This window comes from Vombatus ursinus, unplaced genomic scaffold (assembly GCF_900497805.2).
Source record: "Vombatus ursinus unplaced genomic scaffold, bare-nosed wombat genome assembly UNPS02012602.1, whole genome shotgun sequence".
NCBI lineage: Eukaryota > Metazoa > Chordata > Mammalia > Diprotodontia > Vombatidae > Vombatus > Vombatus ursinus.
In genome coordinates, this window is record NW_020952380.1 from 2,080,082 (window position 1) to 2,100,657 (window position 20,576).

At 37.5% G+C, this 20,576-nt stretch overlaps 1 protein-coding gene across 3 annotated transcripts in view; it reads right to left on the minus strand.

Annotated features, from left to right (window-relative positions):
- Positions 1 to 20,576, minus strand: part of PLEKHG1 (pleckstrin homology and RhoGEF domain containing G1) — a 272,236-nt gene that overhangs the window by 153,486 nt on the left and 98,174 nt on the right. The window contains exon 1 of one of the 3 annotated variants that reach the window (XM_027857996.1): positions 662 to 807. The exons of 1 other annotated variant lie outside the window; for it this stretch is intronic. In XM_027857996.1, the coding sequence (XP_027713797.1) occupies positions 662 to 779 (118 nt within the window). In that variant the 5' untranslated portion in view covers positions 780 to 807. Of the gene's footprint in view, positions 1 to 661; positions 808 to 20,576 lie in introns of those variants that run through there. One more of the 3 variants, XM_027857997.1, reaches the window with a different exon arrangement.

Sequence of the window (20,576 nt, forward strand, 5' to 3'; positions counted from 1 at the left end):
TTAATAGCTCAACATCTTTAGGCCTTACAAATTATGATAATATATGTATATAAAACATATGTATGTATGTATGTACACATGAATGTATGTATCACTAGCAGAAAATGCCTGCTTACATTTGTTTTCATGAGATCATCCTGAGGTCCTTTAATTTCAACAAGACAAAATTCAAATACTATCCCAGTGGCCTTTTACCTGTGTTAAGAGAAGTCTCCATTTAGGTTATTAGTGGTACCACTAACCCCGTTACAAAAATGGGACTGAAGAAAACTGAGAAAGCAAGTTAGGTTAAAACCCAAAAGTTTACCTGGTTAATTTCTCTTTTATTTCTCATATTACAAATAAGTGATCCAGTCATCTGGCCAGATCAAGAATGGAAAGGCAGAACAACCTTTTCTTTTTCTAAATGTGTCTGGTAAACTACCAGTCAGAGAAATAAAATGCACAAAAAAGGGCTAGACATGAATTTCCACCTTCAGCTTATTATCACCTCCTCCTGGGAGTAAAGATGAAAATCATATCAAGCATTTATTAAAGATTAAAATAATGAGTATTTGCTTGTCAACTCTGAAGAAATAATTTTCTAATTCATTCTCCTCACTCTTCCAAACATTTTAAGATGGAAAAAAAATTACATGCAATAAAAATGTTCTGAACCTACCCCAAATCTGGGTCCCACCTTGGAGCTGTGGAGTTGCCATTTTTCTTTCTGCCTTTCCAAGTGAATTTCGTTTCTTCCATCCCCTGACCAGAGTCTCTACCATAGTTACTGACAACATTCCCACAGATAGTGAAAGACTGACTGTGGGAGTGAGATGCTCTGGCTAAATAGCAACTGTAGGAAGGAACATTTCCTCATCTGCAAATAATATGACTGTGCAGGGAAGACAGGTTAGTGCAGTTGTCACCTTGTGAGGCCTCCGCCCACTGAGGCCTCCGCCCACATTCTTATCCTCTTTATTTGACTTCAACAGGACAGGGAATTGGAGGAGTCTGGGAGATAAAAGTGGACAAGTAGAATAACTAACAGCAAGAATGTGGAGAGTGAAAGGGATAGCAAATGGGATGGATCAACCAATTGCAAAGAAAGACTTAACAACTGACTTGTGCTGAGGCAGAAAATGGGGACTTTCTTCATATATTGTTTGCAGGTGCCCTCTAACGGCCAAGATATACACAGGTGGTTAGATCCCAGAGACTTTATTAAGGGAGTAAAGGTGAAATAAAATAATGGTTACAAAACTAATCCAATATCATAGAATCTATCTCAATGCCTTAAACATCTATGTGCTGCCACCACCTCCTTTTCTTTTTTTCTTCTTCCTTCTTCCTTTTTCCTTCCTCTTCTTCCTTTTCCTCCTTCTGCCCTTCTTCCTCCTCTATCTCTTCTTCCTTCATCTCTTCCCCCTCCTCCTCTTCTTCCTCCCCCTCCTCCTTCTCAGGAAGTTTGGCAGAAAACGAAACCAAAATGGTTTTGACTTAGAGAAAATGTCAGTAATATTGTCTGAGGGGTTCTGATATTCTTCAGTAATACTGTCTGAGGGGTTCTGATATCCTTAACAGCCATTTCAAGGTTTTAGGGATGTCCACATGCATTTTCTTCATCTTCAGTCTTTTCTCCTATTTAGGCCCTCTTCTCTGAAGTTATAATTAGATTGATATCAACTAAGAGACAGGCCGGTTAATATTTTTCTAAGCTCACGAATTATGAGACTCAACGCTAAATTCCAGCTAAAACAAAATGACTGAATGCAGTTGTGATGAAACAAATCTTTTACAGTTCTATTTTAAAATTTGCCCTTAATTTGTTGTTTATTTTGGCTTAATTAGTTAATTCAGAGTGATGGAAAATATTTAAGAAGCTCTGTGATACATCCTGGGTTTGATATAATCAACATAATGTCATCTGGAAACAGAAGCATCTGGAAGCCCTTGCTATCTGCAGGGAATTCCTCTTCTGTTTGGATGCTGTACTGGACAGAACATGCAGGAGAAGGGAAAGGAGAGGGAATAAGCATTTATTAAGTGTCTACTATGTGCCAGGCACTGTTCTAAACACTGCAAGCATTATCTCATTTTATCCTCACAACAACCCTGTGAAGTACATGTCATTATGATCCTCTACTCACAGTTGAGGAGACTGAGGAAAACAGGATTAAATAACTTACCCAGAGTCACATAGCTAGAAAATGTCTGAACTCACATTTGAACTCAGGTCTTCCTGACCCCAAGATTTCCTGACTTCAGGTCCGGGACCCCATCCATCTTATCACCTACCTGCATCCATGACAGTATCAAATGCCTTTGGCAAGGATAGGACTCCCTGTTTTATGCCTCAATTAATATTAATAAAAAAGTTTAAACAAAGTTGTCTCTGTTGTCAAACCTTTCAAGCTGCCATATGATTCTGACTAATGCATAGGGGGACATCTTGTTGCTTAAAGGCTTGCTGGTGAAGAGCCATTTAATCAATATTTTGCTTTACTGATCAAATGATTTTTTTAAAATCATCAACAAATTGTAAGTACAGTGGGAACCTGTGTTCCCTAGGCCTTTTAGTCAACGGTGAGTGCAAAGACGTGTTCTGTAGCACATACAGCTTGTAAAAGCCTTTCTATTCCCTTCTCATACTTCTATCAGGGATATCCTTGAAATGATAAATGTGTTGTCTGTCCACACTGGAAAAAACAAGTGTATGAAGAATGACTATTGTCCAGGCTATGATGTGCAGTTGGCTGAATAAGCCATGCAACTCTGTTGGATAGACACTAGGCAATGATCTGGGCTGGGAAATGAAAAGAAAGCTAAAGAGCTGCATGACCTTTGGAGAATTTGTGCTTTTAAAAATAGGGCCTTTAATGATCCCAAATGTACCTCTGAAACAAAGACCCATTTTAAAAACAACAATATTCTTCTGGTGATGTTTTATGGCTCCAAGTCATGAAGTAGAATCGCCTTTGAAGAATTAAAGTTGTGGGTTACTGAAAAGGCAAATTAAGAGGTGTATGATAGGTGTGCATAGGCTGCAACATTATCAGCCAAGAATTGCACAAGAGAAATGGTATTAAAGATGTTATCAGAGAGATGCATGACTGGAAAAGCATGTAGTTTGGTCATGTACCGAGAACAAAAGATAACTGATGGTCAGTCCACATGACAAGGTAAAAGAATTAGAACAATGATATCAAACTTAAAGAGACACAGGGACCACTAAACCATATAGAAAGATCCTTGTGGGTTGCATATTAACTTGTTTGGTTGTTCCCAATTCTTTGTGACCCCTTTTGGGGCTTTTTTGCCAAAAGATACTGGAGTGGTTTGCCATTTCCTTCTGCAGCTCATTTTACAGATGAGAAAACTGAAGCAAACAGGGCTAAGTGACTTGCCCAGGGTCATGCAGCTAGTAAGTGTCTGAGGCCAGATTTGAACTCAGGAAGATGAGTCTTTCTGACTCCAGGCCTGGCATTCTATCCACCACACCACCTAGCTACTCTGCATATTGAATCGGAAAGCCACATATTAACATTATCTCCGTTTTACTGCTTCTTAATTTATTTTGTTAAATATTTCCCAAGTATATTTTAATCTGATTCAGGCAGCACTCAAAAGTGTTGTGGGTGCCATGGGCCGCAGGCATGTTTGGCACCTCCGAACTAGAGGATTGCCCCAATGGAAAATTTACAAGAAGGCATGGGCAAGAATAGCACAGAACACAAAGGTATGGATGTATTGCATTTGTACCATTGGAAGAAGTACCTATGTAGATGAGATCAAAGTATCAGAAGACATTTAGTTCTCTCAGCGTTGATAAAATAGAGTGGGAAAAGAAGATATAAGTAGAAAAACCATCTCAGACTTCAAACTAGAGATATGGCAATATGGGTACATGAGAATAGTATTGAATGCACCACTAGGGACCAAACCTTGAAATTGGAGTAACTCAGAATGGAGGTTTGGAAGCTCAGTTTCCTCTTTGGTAAAATTAAAAAGTTGGGTTAGCTGACCTCTGAGATCCCTTCTGTCCCCGAATCTATGATCCTATGATCATTCCTTTTCGATACAGGGGCTGACAGCCTAAAATATCTTTTCCCCCTTCTCTCCCTCCAATCTCAGTGCCCAGTTGCCTTTTTCAGATACAGACTTCCTTTTAGAGCTGTCTTTTATGCTCATTTTAACTCCATTTTACCTAAATAAAAACATTACTTTGCCCTGACAGCACCACCATGCCTCTACCTCAGAGATAGCTCTGTCTTTGACCTTAGATTCCCCAGGGTGTAGTTAGTTGCTCCTGAAAGAGCTTGATGGTTATCTATACTTTTTTTTTCCTTTGAAGGTCTTGTTGAATGAAATCAGGGTTCAGGCTTAACAACAGATTCAGAACACTGCTGTTCAATTTGCTAGTTTTAGCAGGTGGAAATATGGACTCTCCAGACAGGAAGTTGAGTAATGACCATTATTACTATGGGAAGCATGGTCAGGAAGAGGAAGAAGAGTAATGTTCTGATATTGTAGGTCAACTCCACCCTTTCCAGCTCATACAAATGCACTTCCTTCAACTATACTTCATTACCAAGCATTGCACTAGAGATTCATTACCTAATCTGCCAATAAGTCAATTGTGAAAATTTAAAGGATACAAAAATCATTAGAGAAAGTACAGTCTCAGAATAAAGCTCTTTTTCTTCCCCTCTTTGTCTTCTCCCTCCTCCCCATAAGGAGGCCATACTGAGCAGGGCCCACCAGAGTTATTAACTAGGAATTCTTGCATTGGATGCGAGTTGTTTAGCGCAGTTGTACCAGGTATAGTTGCAACCCAACCCCCAGAGAGTTTAAGCTACGTACAACTTGGGACTGTGGGGGAAATACGGGCCCCAGAAGAAACACAACACAACAATGAAACCCTAGGGGTAACATCTCTACTCAGGAGAGAACCCTGAGGTGAGAAGAGTAGTTGCCAATACACAAGGAAGGACCAGTTTGCCTCCATCATTCTGGCACCCTGAAGTAAAGCCCAAGTCTTTCTCAGCTAGCTATAACTCTTAGATATTTTAAACACTATTAGAAGCTATATCCATTAATAACCTTTAGTTACTATTTGCTCTTTGTTCCCTTTTACCACAGTGAAGAATCTATAAATAGTCTATAAAGTCAAACTAAGCTCCCTTAGTCCAGGGAAATAGATTGAGCCCAAGCACTAATTTGCACGTTACACCGTGCCATACTATAGTGGGTATGTAAAGGTGAATTAGAAAGACATTTAACTCTAGTTGCTCTCCATCTAAGATAGCAAAGTGGATGAAGACAGAACAGAATGAACTGATAAGTGAGTGAAGATTTCATTTTCTTCACATAACCCTAAACACATTCGTTACTTTCCTTACTTTTAGAATCAGGGAAACAGAGCAAGAAGGGCCTGAGCGGTTACTTATTATAACCCATAGGTGAACCTGTAAAGTATCCCAACTATAACCATCCAGATGAGAGGTGGAGATCTAGCTTTTGCTTAAAGACGTCTGGTGACAGGGGATTCATCATTTCCCTAAGTGGCCTCATTTCACTTCTGGTTTTTAATAAAACAGCAGAGTGTAAACATTAGTGAAAATGACCACAGATTTCTACATTGAGATGAACTGTAGTCAATCATTTTCCCCAACTTCCCCTCCCCCTTCTTAGTCGATATGCACTTGTCCTCCTACTGTTTGCAGAGCCGGTTATATACTTAATATGACTTATAATGCCTTTTTTCAAAATAAACCAATGCACAATCAAAACTGATATGGTTGGCTATGCATCTATTAGGTAGGTGAGTCTTAGGAGTTCAGTAAACACCTGTCTGGGCAGGCAAACCAGGTGTCTAAGCTTATAAGCTTACGAACATTTTATACCAACAAAAACCACAAAGGTTTTTGATGCTATTGTTTACCCTCCTCCTGTATCTGACCACTATAAAGATAAGGCTGGATATATTACAGGCTAAAGTCATATTGAAATTCTAGTAGGTCTTGGTCAGTAACGATGTACTTACTCTTCTGGATATTCAGAGTAACTCAGTCTAGGATCTTGTTAAGGGTCATGAAGGGGGACATATTTACAACATTGTTACTCCAGGTCAGATTTCTTGACATTTTTCTCTTAAAGATAGTAAAAGTGGTATCTTTGAGATAGTTTAGTATTTTCTCAGTATTCTTCATGTTGAAGAAAAGTCCTTGGAAAAATAAGTAGTTTTTTTCCTCCAAACTTGCAAAGTCTCAGAAGGTAAGCCATTCTCTCCTGAGACTCCGAGTTGGATTTAATTTATTTCTATGACATCTGAAAATCTACATTATTGCAATTTTGCATTCTCTCAGTGACCAGCACCATGATGATACACATACAAAAAACGGGACTGCTTTCCACCTTTAAGATAGTTTGAGAAACTATGCATGCATTCTGGAAACTAGAGAATCAGCAACAATATATAACCAAGTACGAGATTGCATAGGACAAAGAAGTGCTCCAATAATTTGGAGAAGAGAAAAATCATCACGGAATGGAATCTGAGGGAGCTTTATGGATGAGAAGGTCCGATAAGACCTCGAAAGAAGCAAAAAATCTGGATTGGCAAAGATGAATGGGGAAGGTATGTCAGATGAAGGGAATAATATGTGAAAGCTGTGTTGGGAACCAGCATAGGGTCTGTGAGTATACAGGGTCTCTGTTGGAGATGGTTATGAGATAAGATTGAATAGGTAAAATGATGGCAAGTGATGAGAGACCTTGAATGTCTACTTAAAGAATTAGAATTGGACCTAATATGTAATGGAAAAGCAGCATTTCAGATCTACCTGGTCAATCAGCTAGATTTGGGGGATATGAGATACAAAGAGACTACATAAAAGCTATTACAATTATCCAAGCATGAATTATTTTCCATCGGTTCCAGCAATGGAACTACCTTGTATGGTAGCAAGCTCTCAGTTACCGGAAGTGATTGAGTAGAGACTGCATGATCAGGTATCAGGGATATCATAATGGGTATTCATGCATTTGGGAAGAGGTTGGTCTAGATCAGAGGTATCAAACTAAGAGCCTGTGAGCCCCAGGCAGCTGGGAAAATTGCTCAGTGCAGGTAGAACCAGATTAAAATGTAATTGGGAAATGTTTAACAAAATAAATAAATATACACTATAACATGGATAATGTTAATTTGTGGTTTTCTAAGACAATAAATGGCCAAGAGAGATCCATTGTTGTTTCTATTGGAGTTTAATACTACTGTTCCAGGTGACTTTAGTGGTTCCTAACAGTTCTAAAGATTTTATAAGTCTAATAGTATTAAATGTAGCAGAAAGCTGTGAGAGAATGAGTATAAAGCAGAGGCTTGGCTAGGAGGAGACAATTGGTAGAAATCAATAATCTAGCAGATTAATATTGGTACTAACCACTCTTAATATATGATCCCCACATTTTGCATTTTAATTTGAGATTCATACTTGTATACCCCACTTCTCAACTTTTTTTTTTTTTTTTTTTTTTTTACAGATTTACAAAAGGAGGAAAGCAATGGCATGTACTCTCAGATTAGTTTCATATCTGGGTTAACAATTCTGTGAGATTTCTATTACATCAGTGACAAGGACTGGATAACATTTTTTTTATTGCTTTCCAGTTAAGTATGGAATATTCCAACAATATCAGTCAATAAAGTGTCAAGTAAACCCTGAGGACAGTAGGGGAAGAGAGTTACCACTTAGATGTCCCTTGCGCTATTATTTTGGTCAGAAATCAAATAAATCCGCTCTGAGTTTTGAATACATTGAAGTTTTAGGAGAGAGATAAAGAAAGAATGTTGTAATTGATGATTTTCTGTAGGAGCACCATGACCACACCACAATCACAAACGCCTACTGCAGAACTTTAAACTTAGCTCTGAGGTCAGCGGAGTACATTTGAATGCTTCTGCTTGTAAAAGAGAAATTGATCAAGAGAAGAAACCAATTCAAACTTCCTTGGACAGACCTGAATCATTCAAGTCTGTCTGAAAGGGCCATTTTACATTTAATGAGGCAAATAAAGTTATTGTTAAATATGCAATGTTTAGCTTATGTAGAACATTGAAATAAAATTTATTATTCAGTAGCCATATTTTCATGTGCTCCATGTAAATTTTTATAGTACCCTGAGATCCACCATATAAACAAAGGAGATGCTGAGAACACTGATGCCCTGTCTACAGGTCCTGGAGAAGAATCTTGCTATTTTAAATGATAATAGGCTTATTACTGGAGCTTTACTTGTGTGATGTATTCTTGACCATGGTCATAATTAATTTGATTTTAAGTATCTTGGCCAGAAGCTGGTAGGGGCAGGTCTCACTACAGCACCCTGTTACTTTAGGTTTGATTTTGGAATGAAATGAGGCACTTATAAATCAATGTACAGTTAACAACAATTAACTTTTGCTCTAACATAGCAAGATTATACAATGAATAGCAATTAGCTTCCCTTGACTCAGTCCCTCATTGCCATATAGAAACCTGTCTAGTCAGCACGTCTGGGTATAGTGACTGGCATGGTCTTTAGACATCCGTCGCATCAGTGAAGCTCCAACTTCACAGGGGTAGGAGGGCTTTTTTTACCCTTAAGTGACCAGGAAGCTTGGTCAAGGCACTCAGGGAGCAATCAGATCCTAGAAACAATTTTGTTGACTATTAGGGAAAATTAATCCATGTTCTCAAAACAATATTGCTATTATTTTGAACGACTAAGTCATTATAAATATGCATATTATAAATATACAAATTAAAAATAAAGGACACGTGAAGAAAGACTCTATATGCATCCATAGAAAGAACTGATAAATAGAAGTATGTATAGAATACTTTTACATATATGTATGTATGTGTGTGTGTGCGTGTGTGTGTGTGTGTGCATAACTATTTGTGTCTAATAGTAGCCATCTCGGGGCACGGGAGAGGAAAGAAGAAAAGGAAAAAAAGAACTTGACATGATAAACTGTTGTATATTTGGGGCAATACCAAGTTGTACACTGTCTATTTGCAGTTTCACATGCAATCATCTTTTTTTATTATATTATGTCATAGAAATGCTTGTTTCATTCCATAATTAAAAATTAAATAAATTAAAAAATAAACTGATAGAAGAGGAAAATTTAAGGCCAAAAAGTGAAATGCTAGTGTATTTTGGATGAAAGTCTCAACTCGGGCATCCTATTTTCCTTGTTTGGATAAGTCACCCTTTAACTTATTTTTTCAAGGAAAAATAAAGATACAACTATGAAACAAGAGTGGTCCTATCTCAGAAGCTTAACCCCCAATTATAATAACTAACCATTATTTAGCCTTTCAGGGTTTGCAAAGTGCTTTACATATATAATCTCATGACTCTCTCTGACAGTGTCCTTTAATGATAATTAGAGGATAGGATTTTTAGGAAAAAATGGGGACTGTCTGCATTTATTTTACCTATTGATTATACTAAGGTTTTCTAAGGTCCTAGAATTATGATCTTGATGTTTAAAGGAAATGTGATATAGCAGAAAGAATGCAGGACTTGGAGTCATTGAAAACCAGGGTTCAAATCTTGCTTTAGTAGCTGGGTGATCATAGGCAACAATAACCTCCCTTCATGACCCCATTTGGGGTTTTCTTAGCAAAGATACTGGAGACTTTTGCCATTTCCTTCTCTAGCTCATTTTACAGATAAGGAAACCGAGGCAAACAAGGTTAAGTGATTTGCCCAGGGTCTTATAGTTAGTATCTGAGTCTGGATTTGAACTCAGGTCCTCCTGACTCCAGGTTCAGTGCTTATCCATTGGGCTACCTAGGTATCATAGGGATCAATATTTCCTGAGCACTCCAGAAATTTAACAGATGATATCTTATGTTTATTTACAACTAATACTAGAGATGCAGAGTTGCCAAGTGTGTGGAAGACTGGCTGTGGAGTGAGGAAATGATCAATCTATAAACATTTATTAAGTGCTTGATGATGATGATGATAACGATGGTACTGTGTTAGGGTTACAAATACAAAAAAGAGCCAGATTCAAGATTCTGACATTTTACTGGAAGATTCAAGTTCAAGTTTTGAAATAGACTAGTGGAGTCACCATAAGGAAGTCTTTCTCCACAGACAACTCTCAGTAAGTTATAACTATCTGTACATTTCAGACATTGCTCTTGTGCTTTGGTGGATTTGGTGAGTTTCCACGGGGTAAGTTCCAGACCCTTATGAAATTACAATCCTGGACAATGCCATCCTGCACCCCCAAATAACACTCTTAAAATTGAAACCTGGGGTGAGAGGTAATATAAATTGTGATAAATACTGGTAACTTATGAAAGCATCCAAAATGATAACAATAGTATAAAAGTGGAGGTACACGCAGGTATTCTTGAAATAATGCAGAGAATTGTGGCGTGATTCATTTTCTGTTATACAACTGGATTATAGTATCAATGAAAAACTCTGTAACATTTTAACTTTCATAAACTAAACTTTTACTGTTTTCACCCTATTTTAAAAAGGCTTCTTATGCAATTATCCATTTCTCTTCCCCAATCTGATCAGTAAAAATCTTTGAACCTATATATCTATATAAATGTCAAAACTACCAATAATAATTCTGATTTTTTTTAAGTAAAGACAATTGTAAGGTAATAGAACAAATTTGAAGATGCAAATAAATATAATGCCATCCAATTTTGTTAACATATTTAAAAGATACACCAGATATTTTATTCCTTCATAATGACTTCATTTGCCAACTGGTCATCAGATGTTTTTCTAACAAAACTTCACTCTCAGCAGTTTAATATAGTCATCTGCTCCAGCGCAGCCTTTGTCACTTGCAATTTTACCCTGAAACACGAACTCTATTCAGAATTTTAAAACTCTCCATTAGGTCAGCAAAGGAGTTTACACCGTGAGGACTCCAAAAGTCTCTTTCTTCCTCCCCTCTCCCCCACACACCTTTTTTTTTTCTTCTCTAAGTATGTGGATAAATTACAAGGTACTGATTGACCTGGATTAGCCTTTATCCCTTGTCTGCACAAAATAATTCCTGCCATTTACAACAATTAGGTTGAGAGAGAATGGGCAACTCAAGGTGAATCTACTTGTAAAAACTTCAGTTTACCAAGGAATCCCGAGGTTAACACTGGTTTGCTAATGGAACAATGCCTTTGTTTAGAAATGGAGTTATTTATGACAGAAGTTAAGTTAAACTTCTGAATACTCTTTTGAATTCTTGGTGTCTGAGCTTAGGCAATGCTGCATTTTTGTTTCTAATTGGGAGAGAATGAATTTGTTTTTTCAACAAAGAAATAATATATTTACCTTTTTAAAACCCAATGTTGTTTGACTTTAAGCTCCTATAGACAAGCCAGTTCTGAAAAAATTTAGTTAAAGCTAAAGAAGTAAAGATAACTTATAAAGCTACACAAATCTATGGTAAATGTATTTTGTTTTTTAGAAAAATGTAGAATAGTTGGAAAATGCCATATTCTGATGAAAGGAATACAGAAAGTTCCTGATATAAGAATACCTAATTTACTAACATTCCTTACTCTTTATAAATGGTTGTCTCAGCACACTTACAAGAAGATTACAGGAATTTCCACCACCTTCCCTCCTTGCCCCAGGCTTCTAAAATCATTTATCAGTTGCTACTGTTTTTAGGAAATCCTTTCCTTATTCTACCTTTCTCCCTCCAATTCAATTAAACAAAAATTTATTAAGTGCCTACCATATGCAACGCACTGAGCAAAGATGCAAAATTCAGGTATAGTCACTTCTCTTGTAAAGCTTACCTTATGATGCCATTCTAGACACTATACTAGACAAAAATAATATTATGGAATAATACACAATATGTGCATACCAGAGATACAAATAAAATGCTAAGTGAGGTCTGGGGGGTGGGGTAAGAGGAGAGAGGTCTGATTTGTGGGAAACCAGGGAGTTCTAAGAAGAAGGTATCTTTAAGGTTTAGGCTTTAAAGGATGTGGAGAAATTCAACAGGTGTCCTAGTTCCATGGGGCTAAATTTAAGGGTTGGAGAGATGATTTCAATTTCCTACTTGTTCTCCCACATTTAGCATCAAATGCTTTCTAAAGGAATAGATGGAAAATGTTAACTCCATACCACTAACATGGGAAAACAAAAACTCAATACACAACTGATACATATTCTAGCAGGGTTAATTGAAGGCTGTGGTACAGCCGGCCAGATCTTGGCTAAATAGCAAGCATGTAAACCCACAGTTTCCTTTACAGGTGCCAACACTAATGAAAGGCTGTTTTTCCCTTAGGTCTATTTCTTGTGTCCTCAAAGGATAAGAAAGAGGGAATTATAAGGAAAACACAGGACTTGAGACAAATTAAACCATCCTATTCATATACGTAGTAGTTCATTATAGGCAACATTGTTCAAAATAACTATGTGGAATTTTATAAAACTGAGGTCATAAAGAGCCATGACCATTAATCTAGGCTATATAAACATATTCACAGTCTTAAGGCCCTTACTACTTCACCCCCAACTTTCAAAAGAATGTAGGGGGGAAAAGTAGATAATAAGAAGAAAGATCATTTTAAAATTCCTGGATAACTTTTTTAGATGGGCAAAAATGTTTTCCATTCTCATATCTGATAGACTAGGAAGAAAGCCCAAGTATATTAGTGAGATAAAACCCAGATGAAGGGGCAGGGATAGGGACTAAACCTCTGATTTTCCAAGTATAGGGAACTCCTAGATAGGGGAAGTCCCTCTACCAGGGCTGGTTGGCAACTTCTCTGCAACATAGTCTTACAGCAGGGGTTCTTAGCCTGTTTTTGTGTTGTGAACCCCTTTAGGAGTCTGGTAAAGTCTATGGATCCTTTCTCAGAACAATGTTTCTAAATGTATAACATAAAATACACAAGATTACAAAGGAAGTTTATGGACTTGAACTCCCAGTTAAAAACATCTGCCTAAAAAAAATAAACAATGATTTTTAAAAATCTGTTTGAGTTGCCTAGAATACTGAGAGGGTAAATGATATGCCTGGAGCCACACAACCACTATATGTCAAAAGCAAATCTTGAACCTATGGCTTTCTGACCTGTTTACACTGTGCCAGACTGCTTCTCAGTCCCAAAAAAAGAAACAAAACAAAAACAAAAACAAAGAAAAAAAAGAAAAAAAAAGCTCAATCCATGAAGTATTTCTATCATTTTTAATGCATCAGCTTTCCCACTAAGAGAAAAAAAAACAATTTTATTGCAAACATTTTTGTTTGACTCATTCCCCACATTGTAAGCTTTCTGAGGGCAAAGATTCCACCAATATTGTATCCTCAGCACTTAGTACATTAGGTGATTATTTATTGAATTGAATAAACAAACACAAGAAATCAAAATAAAGGCTGGATAGAGTTGGATATCTGGAAAAATGTGCAGGACCAAAACCACCAAGTTATGAGTGGAATTTTTTTTGATGACAACATATTTTCTTCAGATTATATTAAAAACAACAAGACATGTCTAATTATAAGATGAGGTGGGCCAGGCATGTAGCAAGACTGACAGACCAAGATGGACAGCCCTAGTTCTTGCTACCTTGGTAACCCTGAGCTGTTAAAAGAACTCAAGGAAAGTTTCCCATGTGTTCAGTGGATTTCTTGTTAAAGAGAAACACCAATATATGGGCAACAATGACATAGGACAAAAAGTTGTAGAGGTTTTGTAATCCTGAACTGTTGGAAGGTGCCTCCACACTAATGAGATCTGCTTAGGTGTAATAGGGGTATGCTCAGGAATTTCACTGAGTCATTGTACCCACTGATAGGGTTTTGGTTTTTGTTTAGAATAATATTTTCTATCAAAGATAACAAAAATACACATGGCTCCCATTGATAGGAAATATTTATTTCTGAAAGTTTTTCATGTATATGAAAAACGGCAGATCATCCCAAACTAGACTCTGAGCTGGAAGGTACTTTATAGTTAATCTAGTTTAACTGCCTTATTTTAAAGGTGAAGAAATAAGCCTTGGGGAGGCGAAGAGGCTTACCCCAAAGAACACAGCAAATAAGTGGGAGAGTAGGTATTCAAACCCAGGCTTCCTGACTCCAAATTCAGGGCACAATCCATCATCCTAACTCACATTCCAGGACAAAGTTCAGGACCAAATCTGGTATTTCACAACTGGAAATCAAAAGCAAGGACTACATCATGATAATCCTCTTGAGGATGCTTTTTATAACAACAATCTCAAATATATAGCCCCTTGATCAAAATATGCCAAAATCTGCTCATTGCTTAGGTTGCTCTCTGGTACACTGTTAAGTTCTGAGGGAAGTATACGGCAGTATAAGAATTCTCAGGTCACTGGCATAAAAGTAATCACTCTAGTAAAAATCAACCCAGATGATCAGAAAATGGGACATGTGGGTTGGCTGAAATTTCTGGTTATAATCCTTCATTAGTGTAGCAATTGCACTTTGTAAAGCATATTTACCAAGATGTTCTTATATGATGCTTAGAATAACTGTGACATAGACAAGGCAGGTATTATCATTCCCATTTTGTAGGTAAGAAGGAAGGAATAAGCATTTGCTAAGTGACTGGCATAGTACTAAGCACTTTACAAATATTGTCTTATTTGATCTTGTAAAAGCTATTCTTATCCCCATTTTACAGTTGAGGAAACTGAGACAGGCAGATGGTAACTGACTTGCCCAGGATCACATAGCTATGGGGTAGCTTAGGTCTTCCTGATTCCAAGCCCAGCACTTTATCCACCCTAGTTTCCTTAAAAACTGAGGCTTAGAGTGTTCAGAGAAATGCATGGAGTGTCACGTATAGTCAGTGGCAAATACAAGACCAGGACTCCAGCTTCTATGCTGGTTCTGCTATAATACGCCCCCTCCTCTTTTCAATCCTTGCTGAAAATCCTTCTAAATGCATTATGTAGTTTCTGCTTTAATAAATTACTAACATGACCTTGGGAAACTCACCACTTTTCTGGCTCTTCTTGTCTGCAAAATAAACGGGTTGGGCTAAATCATCTTTATGGTACCTTCTGAAACTAAATCCTAATGATTCTGGATCTTGCACTGCTTTCAGAGCCATCATTTTTATGGTATGGGAGTGCAGATAGAGAAGGTAAAAGAAATTAGCTAAATATGTCCCAAGACAGTTGGAAGGGTTTTTGTTGTTTGCTTTAAATAAGTAACTGATATAAATTTGTTTTTTTTTATTTTTACCTTAAAGGCAGAATACAGAAAAATTCTCATTAATTGAAGGTAATAGTTTGACTAGGTTTTATAACAAATAACATTAAGTGGTACCGTAGTGGGTTGAAATAATTCATTTTCATTTTAAGCATCCATTAAGCAGTAACAGACATTAGGAAGAATAAAATCAACATTCATTATCTATTGGGTTATTCATCTGTATGCAAAGGCAACAAATTATACTACACACTTTGCTTCAAAATAATTCTGGATGAACATGATGTATGTTAATATGTAGATTAAAAGACACTGTACTCAGGCATTTCTTCTTGTCTGACCTTCTTTTCTTTCATAAAAGTCAATTACAACCTGGCTTAACTTCAATCATTAGAACATCTGCTGGGGGAGGGAGTGTCAATTACTGAAGATCTAAAAATGGCGGATGTGCCTCCAAATTCTCTTCCCAGACACAAATTATATCATCAGAAACACAGCATCCAACTAAAACATCAAATAGTTTTGCATTCTGGCAGACTATGAAAAAAACAGTTCGAATGTTTGAAGTAGGCATTTGTTTATACAATGCAACCGACCAAGACCACCAAACACAATAATTAAATGCTTTAACAAATGAGAAACCTTGGCAGAATATGTAATTTAAGGTGGGGGGGGGCACAAAAATAAGCATTGAGTTGCTATGTAGCAGGAAATGTTGAATTATTTATCCTTGCTACACAGAAACAGGTCCTCTTGTGAGTTTACCTGTATAGAAATGAAAAGAAAAATGAACACTTAAGATTGAGGGACACCAGGAGGCCCACTTAAATCTCCCCAAGCTATCCATAATAGGATCTCCTTCTGCTTCCCATCAAATTTTGAAAGATATCAAATAATTCTCATCTTCCTTACATAGCAAAATGCTTACATGTAACAGAAATCTAACACTCACAAAGAATACTGAAAAATTATACTTTTCTTCCATCCTCCACTCAATTATCTTCCCACATATATACCTTGAGCTGTTTTTGTATTCATTTTGTTGACTGAGGGGCAAAGAGTAGGAGAAAATACATGGAATATATGTTTTTTAAACATCCATAATACACAGGAATATGCTGACCTCATTAACTGGTTCTGGGAAAACATGACAAAAGGTAAAACCAGAGGAGAAATTTGTCTAAGATACACTGGGACTGGGAACAGAGCTACTGGCCAAAGAATTCTAGGTGAGTGTTGTTTGTACTGTACTGTACTGTAGCCAGCTACTTTTCTGAGTATGATTGCTGGCCTGTGTATATTTCCTGCCCAATGACAGGAAAAGAAGCTTGTTAAATGTGCTGTGAATGGATTGAGGATAAGTTGAGAAAAAGTAGTTTTCTTAACAGGACTGTGGAGGGCCACTCTCTGGAGGTGGTTTTTCCCACCAGAAAATGGAGGAGAAATGGTTGTCTCTGATGGGTTTGTGACCATAGGGGATGGAGAACCATTTTAGGTGTTGCCATAATAGGGACCAGGAGACCCTACTAAGTGATGTGTCAGGCCCCAGGCAAGCCAAAATGGTATCTGTAGGGATATAATGTGACCAGGAAACATATCAAGAGTTGTAGATGGATAGGGTGGGGAGGTAAATAGGGGAAGCAAACAATTTTAGACAGATTTCTAGCCTTTTACTAAAGATTTCAACCCCTGGACTATTTTATAATGGTATGTTTTGGCTACAGAGAAAGAGCCTATACTGTCCATCATCCAGGGTTAAAATTTTTGAGGAACTCATTTCCTAAGTTATTCTGGTAGAGAATCAGGACACTATTGAGACACGTATTAATGCTTCTGTGAAGTGATGTTGGTCAGGCCAATGTTTTATGAGATGTTTGCATTACCATCAGTTATCAATCTTTACCTCAGTAAAATGAATATATTAGTCTCTCCAGTCTAAAGATTCTTAGGGTCCATGGATAGATTTTAAGGAATCTGTGAACTCCTTGTGAGTTAATGGGGAAAAGTACATCTTTATTTCAATATAATTAGCTTCTTTTATTGTCCTATGTATTTTATTTTATTCATCTAAAATATTCTGAAAAGGGTTTCAGAGGCAATACCAGATTGCCAAGGGGGTCTGTGACACAGAAATGTGTCCTGACATACATGACACACAGTGGTCCTTTGACCAACATGGTGGCAATTGCCTATAATCTCTGCTTCTCTTAAGCCGAAGACAGGCAGATCTCTTGATGTTGGGAATTCTACTGATGGGTGCCTACACTAAGTCTGGCATTAATATAGTGTGCCCCATGATCATGATGGAGGGGGCCACTAGTTTGTCTAATAAGAGAGTTAAGCCTGCCCAGATAAAAAATGGAGCAAGTCAGAGCTCCCATGCTGATCTGCAGTGGGATGGGTCTGTGAGTGACCCTTATATTTCCAGCCTGGGTAACATAGGGAGATGCAGTCTTTAACGAACAAACAAGTAAATAAACAAGGACCCTGCTCAAGCTGATCTCTATGATCTTCAAGTCTAAATTTCTATGATTCTATCCTATGGGATAAACAATTCCCAATTATTTCATCTAAAAAATAAAACATGACAAGTTTATTTGCATGTGACTGAAGAGATGGATCAAAGCTTTGGAATAGAATACTAAATAATAGATATTTGCCTATGCTTCAAAGTGACTATGACAAAAATAACACAAACAGCTTTCCTTATTCCTCTGAAACAAAAAAAAATGCTATGGAAATATGGAATCAATGATATGTATATTTACATTGGGCAACTTGACAGTCTTTTCAAACTGTCCAAATTTCAAGGCAAATGTAAACTCATTCATAATGTTGGAAATGTGCTTGGAGGAACAGTTTGCCTTCACCCTGTAACTTGAACAAACAGAGCTAAATTACAAAATAAACATCAATAATAGCTTGCATTTGCATAGTGCTTTACATCTTCAAAGTACCCATATACATGAATTGACTCAAAGGGTATCCGGTTGAATCAGGTTTCAATCATCTCCATACTTCAGAAGGAAATCCAAGGGCAGAGAGAAGGTAAGCAATTTATTTAAAAGCCAGTTAATGGCAGAGTTCAAATTAATCTTCAGTTTCTTACTGCAACATGGTCAGAATCTAGACTGTTGGTCATTAAATTAGTTAATTACAACTGTCCCAAAGTGGAATGAGCTGTCTTGCGATATGGGTGGTTCACCTTCCTTGGATGTCTTCAAGCAGGGGCTGGACAAACACTTTGGGTATGTTATGGTAGGTATTCCTTTGGTATAGGTTGGACAGGACTACTATTGACATTGAGGTGTCTTCCAGTTCTCAAATTCTGTGAAACGTTCAAGCACATTTCAAATAATGAAGTCATCTACTGGTGCCGTCTAGATCTTAAATGAAAAGTTAGGCTATGATTGGGGACAAGTCAACAAACACTTCTTAAGCATCTACTATGTGCCAGTTACTGTGCTAAGAGGTAGGCATACAAAGAAAGGCAAAACCAGTTCCCACCCTGAAGGAGCTCACAGTCTAATGGGAAGACAATAAATGACTTTGTCCCAACAAGATATAGACAGGATAAAGTGGAGGCACTTTCAGGGGAAAGGCACTACTATTAAATAGGATCTGGAAAGGCTTCTTAAAAAGGTGTACAATTCTAGCTCAGACTTATAGGAAGCCACAAAGAAGAGACGAGGAGGAAAAGAATTCTAGGCATGGGGGGGGTAGCCAGTGATAATGATGCAAGGAACTGAAAAGAAGTCAGTTTCACTGGATCACAGACTATTTAAGAGGAGTAGATGTAAAAAAAACCAAAAACCAAAACACCACTGAAAATGTAGGAAGGGCCAGATTGTGAAGGGCTTTAAAAGCTGAAGAGAGAATTTCAGATTTGATGCTGGGGGTAATAGGGCAGGAAAGAAGGTGCAGGTAGGTTGAGATAAAAAATACATGACTCTTTCTTCTGGGACTTTCACTGCCATTGAACTGTCCTGCTCAATTGCCTTGCTCAACAGGTGGAAAAAAATTCCTAGTTCTGCCTCTGGTTACAAGTGATAAGCATCAGGAGAGAGTAGAAAAGCTCAATTTGTTCGGCTCTCCCATACTCACTCAGATGCTTCTGCCAGCACTTACCTCAAACAGAGTACTCAGTATAATATCACCATATGCATTTCCCTCTTGGTTACCTGAGAAGCTAATGCCATGCCTGCTTAGGTGTCAGGCAGGCAATGATTAAAAAAAAAAAAAAGAAAAAACTGCCACTAGTGGTTGAATTACAGGATTGTTTACTTTGATTTACAGGCCCAGTGTATCCATGCTGCCAAAAAGGCACCATATATATTTAGAGAGTGGAGGCAGGAAAGAAAGCAGCCTAGATGGAAGAAGTAAAGAAATGAGAGTGCAAACATGAAAGTTAGCAGTGGTTGTGAAAATCCTTAAAGGCAGGCTCACTTCACTCTACCCAACATGAAATTGCCAGCTTCTTGTCCCATCTCCATATTCTTAGATATTTATCTTTGCCTTTTACTCTTAAAATACACTACCCCATCTTGGATTATATGAATTCTTGCATTTGTGAGTCACTGTTCTCCTTTTGAAGGATCATGTTAAGAATCAGCTCTTGCTCTGGCTTCTTTAGAAGGAAGGAAGGAATGAAAGGATGAAGGAAAGAAGGAAGGAGAGAGGGAAGAAAGAAATGAGGGAAGACAGGAAACAAGGATTTATTAAGCACCTATTATGTGCCAGGCACTGTCCTAAGCACTTAAACTATATGTGTGTGTGTGTATCTCCAATTTGATCCTCACAACAACATGGGGAGATAGATACTATTATTTTGCAGTTGAGGAAATTGAGGTTAAGTGACTTGCCCAGGGTCATATAGCTAGGTGTTTAAGGTCACATTTGAATTTGGGTCTTCCTGACTCTGGGCCCAGCACTCTATTCACTGTGCCACCAAGCTATATGTTTACCAGCATGGTTTTCATATCTAAGATTTTATAAGGCTATCCCACTTTTCAAGGATGATTTTAGGGAAGTCCTGGTTTGAGTGTTGGAGGAGATCAGATAGGTTGAGCAAACTATCGAACTATCAAATTCATAAAATCCAAGCTGGCACTATTGAGTTTGCTTAAAGTGAAGTTCACTTGTAATTCACTAAAATTGTAAATAAAATATTGAAGTCATTAAGATTTCAATATTCTGTAGGCTAAAAGTTTGATACTTTTCAGAGATGTCAATGACTTTATACTGTTCACTTGGGGATATCACAGAATCTTAGAGGTGTAAGGCACCAGAGAGTTGATCTACCCTATTTGCCTGTACAATTTAGGTATCTCTTTTAAAGCATTATATTGTGCCAGTCGAT